Raw genomic sequence first — 11,391 nt, 5'->3', positions numbered from 1 at the left:
CACTGTAAAATCTGTCTAATTTTGTGTTGAAAGATTTCGTTTCCGGATCTCCGAAATGGCAAGCCTCAAAGCATGACGACACATCGGACACACTATTGAAGGAAAAAATACTCCGGATCTCCGAAATGGCAAGCCTCAAAGCATGACGACACACTATTGAAGGAAAAAATACCCAAAATATTCGTCATAATGAGGAAAAGGAGGTTTATTTGGTTCCAAATCTAATCTAATGAGATGCTCCCCGAAATCCAAGCACAGAGCCGAAAAAACTTCGACCCCGCCGGGAATCGAACCCGGGACTTCCGAAATGCAAGCCTAGCGTGATATCCACTTGGCCACGGAGGTTGCTCTACCTACTGAAAACTATTGAATCTAATCTTCCCCTATTACCCTTTGTGTTTCTCACACTTTACGGGCACATTTGGACCAGGGTTACCTGTTTAGATTTCTAGGAGTGTTCTACTGTTCTCCTATGCGTGTTCGCGAACGTTCTTTATGGCAGTGATATGTAAAATCGAAATTTCGTGAAATAGGTACACAAAATAGGTGCTCTCAACTCTAGCCACTGCTTCAAAGAAAGAGCCCTAAAACTGCTTCTTTTGAATTTAAACACATGAAAATTAGGTCCTTAGATAGGTAGGTAATACTTAGAGTTACGGGCACATTTGGACCAGGGTTACCTGTTTAGATTTCTAGGAGTGCTCTACTGTTCTCCTATGCGTGTTCGCGAACGTTCTTTATGGCAGTGATATGTAAAATCAAAATTTCGAGAAACAGGTACACAAAATAGGTGCTCTCAACTCTAGCCACTGCTTCCAAGAAAGAGCCCTAAAACTGCTTCTTTTGAATTTAAACACATGAAAATTTGGTCCTTGATAGGTAGGTAATACAGGAAATTTGGACTAGTATACTCCCTGTTTATAGTCCCCTAGCTAGACGCTGATCTACTCTCTGTTTATAGTCCCTCAGCCAGACTAACTCTCTGTTTATAGTCCCTCAGCCAGACTAAGTCCCTCAGACAGACTAAGTCCCTCAGCCAGACTCGTACTTTTTCACCCTTCCCCCGCGTTCTTCGAACATCACCAAATTCAAATTTTCCACCTTTATCCCAAAGGTCAGGGCGAACGCATCAATCCCAAGGACAAGTGTCGAACTTGTGCCGGTAAAAAGGTAAGTTTTTGCTGATAATGTAACAGTAAAAACTAGTCAAAAGTCAAAAACTTCTTCGTCCTCTTTCTCTTCCCCCTTCTTTTTCAGTTCGCTCTCTTCATTCAATAAAAATATTATGTCCTACACGGGCCGGATTTTTGTTTTCTTCTCGAGAAACTAAAAAAGCATTTCCGACTTTTCGTCTTGCAGGTCGTGGAGGTAAAAGCAAAATCGTGGAGAAGTGTTCGACGTGTAAGGGAAGTGGAATGACGGTCCAAGTGCAACAGATCGGACCGGGAATGATACAGCAAGTACAACACGTGTGTAGTGACTGCAAAGGTCAGGGCGAACGCATCAATCCCAAGGACAAGTGTCGAACTTGTGCCGGTAAAAAGGTAAGTTTTTGCTGATAATGTAACAGTGACAACTAGTCAAAAGCATTAGTTTTCCTGCCAAGCAAAAAGACCAAACATGGTAAAAGAGACGACGTTCTACGATATTCTCGGCGTGAAGCCCAACTGTACCCAGGACGAATTGAAGAAGGCCTACAGGAAGCTGGCACTCAAGTACCATCCGGACAAAAACCCCAATGAGGGAGAAAAGGTATGGTATTTATAGAGAAAATGTATGGTATGTATTTATAGGGAAATGTATGTTATTTATTTGTCTTTAGATGATCCATTGATACCTCTCCTCTCTCCTCTGTATAAAATTTCTAAGGAGGGAGAAAAGGTATTTAGATGATCCAATACTTAAGTAATCCCTCGTACACATTTTCAGAAACGAAAATAAGTATAGACTCCTCCTACAGGAAAAGATAGATGGAAAAATGAGATGCTCCCCGAAATCCAAGCACAGAGCCGAAAAAACTTCGACCCCGCCGGGAATCGAACCCGGGACTTCCGAAATGCAAGCCCAGCGTGATATCCACTCGGCCACGGAGGTTGCTCTACCTACTGGAAACTATTTTCGTACTTTTTCACCCTTCCCCCGCGTTCTTCGAACATCACCAAATTCAAATTTTCCACCTTTATCCCCTCAGTTCAAACAAATCTCGAAAACACATTCAAATTTTCCACCTTCAAGTTACAAACAAACAAAATTATAACAATAAAGAGGTGCTCTATTAAACTGTTGGTATAATGGAACAACTTGTTCTAAGCTGACAGTCTAAATAAAGCATTACTTATACTTATCCCTCCTCAGTTCAAACAAATCTCGATGGCGTACGAAGTGCTGTCGAATCCAGAGAAGCGCGAACTGTACGACCAAGGCGGTGAGCAGGCTATCAAGGAGGGCGGCTCTGGGGGCGGCGGAGGCGGCTTCTCCTCCCCAATGGATATATTCGAGATGTTCATGGGTGGCAGTTTGGGGGGCGGTCGGCGGCGAAGGGAGAGGCTATCAAGGAGGGCGGCTCTGGGGGCGGCGGAGGCGGCTTCTCCTCCCCAATGGATATATTCGAGATGTTCATGGGTGGCAGTTTGGGCGGCGGTCGGCGGCGAAGGGAGAGAAAAGGCAAGGATGTGGTGCATCAGTTGACAGTGTCACTGGAGGACTTGTATCGGGGAACGGTCAAGAAGTTGCAGCTCGAGAAGAACGTCATCTGTGATAAGTGTGAAGGTGAGTTGACTGATAAACGATTTTTTGCGGAGTTTTTATAAATCTACTTGACCCTTTCACCCCAACTTATTTACAGATAGGAGAGTCTTTGATATTGATTTTGTGGAGGTGTTGAGCCAGACAGTCGTGCCCAGTGAGCAACCTAAAATGAGCGACAGCAGCTTTTCTTGGAAGATTTGGTATAATATTGGGGTTTTCTACTAAAGGCTGCCATTTTTTCCCTTCTCCTTCCGATTTTATCCATTGGTCATATTTTTCTTTGAAAGTTGATCTTAATAATCTTTTAACAGAATCATAAGGGATATTTTGAGGAGATGTACTACTTATTTTTGTTCCCTTCTTGGCCAGGTAATCTGCGGTTTCATTGCCTGCAAGATCGCAATGGGCTGGAATCCATTGTAAGACTAGAGATTTCTTCTGGGTGTAAAGTTGTTTTATTATTCTTCAGAATAAAATAAAAAAAATACAGAATACAAAAACAAAAGTTTGGTGATATTTTAGGTTAGGTTTAGGAAGATATTTTAGGAAATGTCTTTCAATTTTTCTGAGCAGGCTTTATTTTTTGGGCTATAAATAAGAGCTCTACAAAGTTTCATGTCCTCCCAGGACTACTGAACAAAAATCGATCTGGAGACAAAACCATACAAGTTAGCCAAGTGAATTTTACTGACGTCTTAGATCACAAAAGAAACAATTAAACACTGAGAACGGAATTTTTTCGATAAGTCTGGGATGTTATATCCCATTTTAAAGATAATGTTTCTGTGGAACGTATTATCCTCTTAGGGGTGGGAGGGTTAAAAGGTTTTTTTTTTTTTAGTCAGCTTTTCTAACTCTTAGTCAGCTCCTGCATAGGCTAGTTATAAAAGGAATTTTAATTGTGTTGAGCATAAATGCTTGTCACAAATGTCGTTCCCTGCTTAATGCACTACGCTAAATTTTATGACTTGACTAGGACTCAAACCACCAACCTCCAGATCCAAAGTCCTCGGCGCTAACCACTACACCACTGAGGTTGGCTAGTTATAATTATTAGAGTACAAGAATTAGAATATACCTTGTCTATCCTTCTCGAATGAGACTAAGAAGATCCTCTACCCCAGCAGTCTAAACAAGGTCTTGTGTATTTTATGGGTGAAACAACATAATAGAATACATAATGTTTACAAAAGACCTTGTTTAGCTCCTTCAAAATGAAGATAGCCTAATCTTCCTGTCTCCTACTTAAAAGATTTATCTTTGGCTTAAATTGAAGTACTTATTATTTTAACTTAATTATTTTTTTTTATTTGTATTTGTTAGAATTAATTAATTCCTTATTCTTTTTCCTTCTTTGCTTATTTTTCTTTCTTTTTTCCTTCTTTGCCTACTCCTCTTCCATACTGTTCCCTTGTTCTTGTTATATAGGCCCCTACCTACTGTTCCCCTTTTTCTTGTTATTCCCCTCCTCCCCTACCTTATTAGGTACTCTAACCTAATCTTGTGTTTTCTTTCCAGGCCGAGGTGGTAAGAAGGGAGCCGCAGAGTCTTGTCCCGGCTGTCGAGGGACGGGAATGACAGTCACGGTGCAACAGTTTGGGCCGGGAATGATTCAGCAAATCCAAACCGTGTGCAGTGAGTGCCGAGGTCAGGGTTCAAGGATTAACCCGAAGGACAGATGTAAGACGTGTAACGGAAAGAAGACGGTGAGAGACCGGAAGATCCTGGAGGTGCATATTGACAAGGGTGAGTAGAATGAAATTAAATATATATCATTGATTTTTATTTTCGAAGAAGACGGTGAGAGACCGGAAGATCCTGGAGGTGCATATTGACAAGGGTGAGTAGAATGAAATTAAATATATATCATTGATTTTTAGTTTCGTTATCCTATAGGAAGGAAAGTAATGTAATTGGGTCAAAATGGTCAGTTTTTAGTGCCAAAACACGTTTTGTGGTCCCTAGAGCCTAAATCCAAAGTTTCAGTCATTGGTCCGTGTGTGTGTGTGTGTGTCTGTCTGATGTAATCGGGTCAAAATTTCGATGGTCAGTTTTTAGTGCCAAAACACGTTTTGAGGTCCCTAGAGCCTAAATAATTTTTAAAAAAAAAAAAAAAAAAAAAAAAAAAAAAAAAAAAAAAAAATGGTCGACCCTCTTATCTTTCGCCTAAAAAACAATATTCTTGAGCAAAAAATTGGTCTACCCCCCTATTTTCTTTCCCCTTTCACCTCTTTTTTTTTACTTCTGTTCCATTTTTGAGCCGTAATTAATCTATACTACTCAGGTTGTCTGGTCAGACCTCAAGAGTCTGTTCACACTTGTCGTGAGTTTCAGCCGATTTTTTTTTCTATGTGTTGTAGGCAATGTAATGAGAGTGTTCACACTACACACGACACGATTTTTTCCCCCGAACAACAAGTGTGAACGGACGTTAAGGCCAATGCAGAAAAAAAACTACATACGTCCTTGTGAAGTAAATATGTACCCTCTGTAAAAACATGACTGCGGGGGTGAAGGAACTTTTCAGTTCCATCTCAGTTGGATAACCAGGTTGTCAAGTGTGCCGGGAGGCGCGCGAACGTCAAGAGTTCAATGCACTGCCCGCCTAGAGTTTTGAGCTTTATTTATTCTTTAGATACGAAACAGTTTCATGGATAGTGTCTCTTTTCTTTTCGATGTACTCTTCCTTTCTACTTTCCTTATCCTATAGGAAGGAAAGTAATGTAATCGGGTCAAAATTTCGATGGTCAGTTTTCAGTGTCAAAACACGTTTTGAGGTCCCTAGAGCCTAAATACAAAGTTTCAGCCATTGGTCCGTGTGTGTGTGTCTGTCTGTGTATCTGATCATTCAATAGGATGAGGAAAGTCGTGTGATGTTCACACCAGATTTTTTAAGCGCAGAGTTATGTGGTTTCCCCCTTTGTCTACTCATCCCCCCCCATCTTTTCCTTTTTGGTTTGTCTCTTATGTTACCAAGTATCAATATGTGGTTTAGGAACAGAAAGTGATGCGAATTTCAAACTGTTGGTGTAATGGAATCAGTTTGCTTACAGTTTACCATCAAAATGTAGGTATTGAATAAAACTTACTGTTGGAGGTACTTCTATTTAAAGAAATGTAAAAAAAAAACTTCGTATGAGAAAAAAATATTCGAAATAGATTTATTGACCCCTATTGACACAAAACATGATCTTTTGACGTTGCAAGGCCTATTTCAGTCTGTAGAACTGTAAAAATCTATGGATCCTATCTTAATTCCAAGGACATTTTCCTATAGTATCAACGCCTTGAAAGTTCTTAAATAATTTTGAACCAATTTAATCCGAATGCATATACATTATACATATTGTCATATACATAAGCATATATATTATACATTTTTGGTCTTTGTATTTTAGGTATTATTGGTCAGCGAAGTAGGATATATTATATTCTTCTCTAATATTTGTGTTCCAGGTATGATTGATCAGCAGAAGATCGTGTTCAATGGAGAGGGGGATCAGGAACCTGGTCTGGAACATGGAGACATTATTATTGTTCTCGAAGAGAAACCTCATCCCGTTTTCAAGTGAGTAGAATAGAATAGAATAGAATAGAATAGAATAGAATAGAATAGAATAGATTTGAATAGAATATACCTTGTTTATCCTGCTCGAATGAGACTAAAAAGTCCCTTTACCCCAGCAGTCTAAACAAGGTCTCGTGTATTTTATGGGTTTAACATGGTACAATACATAATTAATACAGTAGACCTTGATTAATTATAAAAAAAAAGAAGAAAAAAAAAAGCAATGGGATTCTCAAGTCCTAAACCCATCTGTGATAAGAACAACAACAGTCAAGTGGATTTAAACACGTCTACCTTTAAGGCTCGTTCCCACATGTCTTTTAAACGCTAGATCGTGGGTTTGATTCCCGCCCGGGGCGAACTTTATCCTAAAGAGATAAGGTTCGTTCTGGGAACAGGTGGCTTTCTCCTATCCTGTCTTCCTTCTCACTTTCGGGATGATAAGACCTCCGTTGTTATAGTTTCCTCTATCAAACCTCTTGGAAAAATTAAATCACACCTGCTAAAATTTTGTTATTATTATTATTTTTAAGAGGTTTGACAGAGGGAACTGTAACTTCTATGGTCTTATCGTCCCGAAAACGAAGAGAGAAGAAGGATAGGAGATAGCCAGCCGTTCCGAGAACGAACATTATCCCATCAGGATAAAATCCGCCCCGGGCGGGAATCGAACTTTGAAACGAGGGAAAAAGATTTTTTTCTGTACCTACCTACCTACCTACCTACTTACTTGCATCTTTTTCTTCGCCTTTTCCTTTTCTAGTGTACAGATGGGGTCGGCGTTTTTCGTCAGCCTCAATCAGCTCTTACTAGGGTGATTGCTTTAGGCTGACATTTGGTTTTGGCTACAAATTTCACGAGTGGATGCCCTTCGCACTCAACCTTTGCTATTAATTTAGCAAGGAGAATTCAGGCTAGTATACTCCCTGTTTAACGTCCCCCAGCCAGACTAATAGAGCGCACGAACTCTAATTAATTCTCACTATCGACTTCTCTTCTCCACAGACGGAGCGGCAACAACCTGATCATCCGGCCGTACGAGATCGCCCTGGTGGAGGCCCTGTGCGGCTTTCGGCGCCCCATCAAAACCCTTGACGACCGGGACATCATCATTTCGGCCGCCCCCGGGGAGGTGATGAAACATTCGGACATCAAGATGGTGGTAGGCGAGGGGATGCCCACGTACAAGGACCCGTTCGAGAAGGGCAACCTGATTATTGTGTTCAGTGTCAAGTTCCCGGATGTGATTCCCGTTGACAAGGTGCCCGCGATTGAGGCGTGCCTACCCCCCAGGTGAGACTTTCATCGTATTGAAAATTATTACTTATGATGAGGGCCACACTTACTTTTTTTTTCTTCTTTTTTCGTATTACTTTATTCAATTATCAATTATCCTTGAGGAAAATGACCTGATAGTCAATTCCCAGCATTTGATACCAACCAACCAACCTATTCAATTATCCAACTGTACCATTCCTGCTCCGTCCTCACACTCAATCAATCTCAACTTCTTCCTCGAACCTCTCACTCTCATTGAAATCGCCCGCACCACCGATATCTCAACATTCACCTTTAGCCATCCCAACACCCACGATTACTTATATTCTTGAGATTAATCCATGAGAGCCGAGGCCTACATTAAAGCCACACCAAACTCTTCTCTCTTTTTCGCTGAATTCTCTCCACGTCCGAGTGCATTGGAGATTTGTCTATTTGATAGAAAACCAATTTCCTGCTATATTCACTATTATTTGACATATTTACTCAGTGCCGGTCAGGAGTTAGAAGCGGTTACATTTCAGCAAAAAATTTTTTTTTTGCAATATATTTATTTACAATCTACAATTTAATAGTAAAAAATACAATTGTAATCAGTAAAAAAAAAATAATAATAATAATAATAATAATAATAATAATAATAATAATAAATAAATAAAAAATAAAATAAAATAAAGTTCGGCTCTTTATGGTTTTAAGCAAAGAATATAAAAAGGACGAAACTAATCAGGATTCATTCACCTTTAAATCCAAGTCAAAAATTGTCTGGCTTTGGGACTTTAAATAGGAAATTTACCAGCCTGAAATTCCCCTTACTAAAGAGAAACAGCAAAGGTTGAGTGTTGAAAATTTTGTAGCTAAAACCAAATGTCAGTTCAAAGCAATCACCCTAGCGGTTGATTGAGAAAACGCCGACCCCCCTCTGAGCACGGGGAAAAGTAGATTTATTTATTTTAAATGAGGTACCTACTTATTGCATGTGTCACATGTATTGATAACTCCGGTCTCGTTATCTGTTCTCAGACCCAAAGTGACTATTCCGGAGAACGGCGAGGAAGTCGTTCTGGAAACAATGGACCCGGAGAAAGAACGCGCCCAGAACGCATACAGACAGGCGCACCAAGAAGACGAAGACCAGGGGCCCTCCAGAGTCCAGTGTGCCACCAATTAAACCAACCCCCCACCCTAAAACGCAGCTACAATATTGTTAAGCAAAAAAATTGGTTGACCCTAACTTTCGCCTAAAAAAAACAATAAACAGACAAAAAAAATTTTAAAAAAAAAAAAAAAAAAAAAAAAAAAAAAAAATGGTCGACCCTATCTTTCGCCTAAAAAACAATATTCTTCAGCAAAAAAATTGGTCTACCCCCTACTTTCTTTCCCCTTTCACCTCTTTTTTTTACTTCTATTCCATTTTTGAGCCGTAATTAATCTATACTACTCAGGTTGTCTGGTCAGACCTCAAGAGCCTGTTCACACTTGTCGTGAGTTTCACCGATTTTTTTTTTTTTTTTTAATGTCCTGATGGCAATGTAATGAGAGTGTTCACACTACACACGCCACGATTTTTTACCCCGAACAACAAGTGTGAACGGGCGTTAAGGCCAATGTAGAAAAAAACTACATACGTCCTTGTGAAGTAAATATGTACCCTCTGTAAAAACATGACTGCGGGGGAGTGAAGGAACTTTCCAGTCCCATCTCAGTTGGATAACCAGATTGTCAAGTGTGCCGGGAGGCGCGCGAACGTCAAGAGTTCAATGCACTGGCCGCCTAGAGTTTTGAGCTTTATTCATTGTTTTCTCTAAATTAAATACTAGATACGAAACAGTTTCATGGATAGTGTCTCTTTTCTTTTCGATGTACTCTTCCTTTTTACTTTCCTTATCCTATAGGAAGGAAAGTAATGTAATCGGGTCGGATAGTCCACTATCACATTTGTTAGGATTTCTAGTAGTTTTTTGCTTTCTTCCGGATATTTGTACAACCAGTGTTTGGATTTTGACATAGTCTTAGAGCCTCCACCCTCGATCATATATGACATTAAGGTCCATGGAGCACCACTGAATCCTATCAGGGGTACTTTTCCTTCTAGTTTATGTCGGGTTAGGGTTATGGCCTCAAATACATAGTTTAATTCTTTGTAGACATCTACGGAAGTTTTCAGCTTCTTGATGTCTTCTGGAATAACAAGTGGTTCTGGTAGTACTGGTCCCACTGCAGGTTTCATCTCAACAACCATACCTGGAAGAAAATTTGTATAAGAAGTTGTGTATTAGTTTTAGATCGTACTAGATGAGTACCTAGGTACATTAGATGTTTAACAGTGAATGTTTTTTTCCCCCTCCAAGTCCTATAGAATTACAGCAAAATTTTCATTTATTCAATGGATATTGGATAAAGTTTCCATAAGAGGTCAACAGAAGAATGGAGAAGGTATTGATGGCAATATCTTCAACTATTTTTTTTTTTTTTTTAACTCAGAAAATTTCTTGTGTCAAAAACTTACCAAGAGCTTGAGGTATGACCAATATATCAGAAAATATAATGCTAGCATCCAAATTAAATCTCCTGATAGGCTGAAGAGTAATTTCTGCAGCTAGTTCAGGTGTTTGACAAATCGTAAAGAAATCATGCTTTGAACGGAGCTCTCGAAATTCGGGTAGATACCGTCCTGCTTGTCTCATAATCCAAATGGGGATCTTGTCTACTTCTTCTCCTCTTGCTGCACGTAAAAGTTTTGGCTACAAATTTCACGAGTGGATGCCCTTCGCACTCAACCTTTGCTATTAATTCTTCTTCTCCTCTTGCTGCACGTAAAAGCCGGTCATTTTTCAAAGGTGGAAAAGTCATTTTCTCTTCAGAAACACTCGACATTTCCACAGAAGAAAGCACTCTTTTGAAAATTTCCCCCTTATCAGCGAAGTGATAAGCAGTTTGTTTTTGTTTACACGTGAAATCTCATGCGCAGTCACATAGGGGGAGTTGTGTGAATGCGCACGAAAAAAATGCGGCGCGTGTTCTGCGGTGCGCGCATTTCCCCGCCTTTCTACTAGTTCCAAAAACGACCACGAATGTTTTGTTTGAGATTAGCGCTAGTGTAGAAACTTGAGAGGGAGCAAGAGCGAGCGAAGAAAAGTCCAGAAAATTTTTGCAAGTTAACTTCAAATCTTCAATTCAAATTTCGAAATTCAAAAATTCATCGAGCGAGACTTCGACATTTAGATTACAGGGAGAGAAAAAGGAACTCCGCTACTCGGAACAACTGAATCCTAGAGGAATAGACGTAAGTAATCCATTGAATCAACTGTTTAAACTAAGTACACAAAATCAGAAGTTTTTGGTTGCTCAGACAACAGAACACTACAGTCATGCCATGAGTCAGTAGGTACCTACCTAACTAACATAGCTTCCTAGCAATGTAAGTATCTTTTTCCCTTCTGGTTCTCTTTTGTTCAGGAGAAAGCTTTCCTACTTGATCAGCCAGCCTAGTTAGCTTAGTTGGTAGTGCGTCTGCCTTGTAAGCACTAGACCGCGGGTTTGATTCCCGCCCGGGGCGGATTTTATCCTGATGGGATAATGTTTGTTCTCGGAACGGCTGGCTTTCTCCTATCCTGTCTTCCTTCTCTCTTCGATTTCGGGACGATAAGACCATAGCAGTTACAGTTCCCTCTGTCAAACTCTTTTTTTTAAAAAAAAAATCCAAACTTGATCTGGAGCAGTTATTTAGTTTTTCAGTTGTAAGGCTAAACTACCTAAAAATCTTAAAATACAAATCGCCGTTGAATGACAAATGC

The 11,391-nt window shown here is 39.9% G+C and overlaps 3 protein-coding genes across 5 annotated transcripts in view; 2 read left to right on the top strand and 1 right to left on the bottom strand.

Moving 5' to 3' along the window:
- Positions 1 to 1,586: 1,586 nt before the first annotated feature.
- LOC103513585 (dnaJ homolog subfamily A member 1) lies at positions 1,587 to 8,814 on the top strand. Of its 3 annotated transcripts, none has more exons than XM_008478429.1 (7): positions 1,587 to 1,752; positions 2,356 to 2,546; positions 2,660 to 2,769; positions 4,267 to 4,494; positions 6,205 to 6,316; positions 7,322 to 7,609; positions 8,618 to 8,814. In XM_008478429.1, the coding sequence occupies exons 1-7, from the start codon at positions 1,621 to 1,623 to the stop codon at positions 8,763 to 8,765; spliced, it is 1,209 nt and encodes a 402-aa protein (XP_008476651.1). In that variant the 5' UTR covers positions 1,587 to 1,620; the 3' UTR covers positions 8,766 to 8,814. The 3 variants fall into 3 exon arrangements, with proteins under 3 accessions (XP_008476651.1, XP_008476650.1, XP_017301365.1); XM_008478428.1 differs by having other exon boundaries at positions 1,593 to 1,752; positions 2,356 to 2,433; positions 2,547 to 2,769; XM_017445876.1 differs by having other exon boundaries at positions 1,593 to 1,752; positions 2,356 to 2,461; positions 2,581 to 2,769.
- A 692-nt stretch (positions 8,815 to 9,506) lies between these two features.
- Positions 9,507 to 10,546, bottom strand: LOC103513590 (uroporphyrinogen decarboxylase-like; the record flags this gene model as incomplete). The annotated part of the gene is made up of 3 exons (XM_026826733.1): positions 10,418 to 10,546; positions 10,104 to 10,332; positions 9,507 to 9,838 (listed from the first exon to the last, which is right to left on the bottom strand). Coding segments are annotated over exons 1-3 (615 nt in total), but the record flags the coding sequence as incomplete, so codon positions are not given.
- Positions 10,547 to 10,683: 137 nt separating this feature from the next.
- The window catches only part of LOC103513589, a 28,458-nt gene continuing 27,750 nt past the window's right edge, over positions 10,684 to 11,391 (top strand). Inside the window, exon 1 of the mRNA XM_008478427.3 lies at positions 10,684 to 10,880. The gene's annotated coding sequence lies outside the window, so the exon portion shown is untranslated. The remainder of the gene's footprint in view (positions 10,881 to 11,391) is intronic.

Source organism: Diaphorina citri, unplaced genomic scaffold (assembly GCF_000475195.1).
Source record: "Diaphorina citri unplaced genomic scaffold, Diaci psyllid genome assembly version 1.1 scaffold990, whole genome shotgun sequence".
NCBI classification, from domain to species: domain Eukaryota; kingdom Metazoa; phylum Arthropoda; class Insecta; order Hemiptera; family Psyllidae; genus Diaphorina; species Diaphorina citri.
The sequence above is the reverse complement of the archived record's forward strand: the minus strand, read 5'-3'. Positions and strand labels throughout refer to the sequence as shown.

Coding starts and splice junctions, on each gene's coding strand:
- LOC103513585 (XM_008478429.1), top strand. CDS start 1,621: ATGGTAAAAGAGACGACGTTCTACGATATTCTCGGCGTGAAGCCCAAC. Junction 1,753..2,355: donor ACCCCAATGAGGGAGAAAAG/GTATGGTATTTA, acceptor ATCCCTCCTCAG/TTCAAACAAATCTCGATGGC. Junction 7,610..8,617: donor GAGGCGTGCCTACCCCCCAG/GTGAGACTTTCA, acceptor ATCTGTTCTCAG/ACCCAAAGTGACTATTCCGG.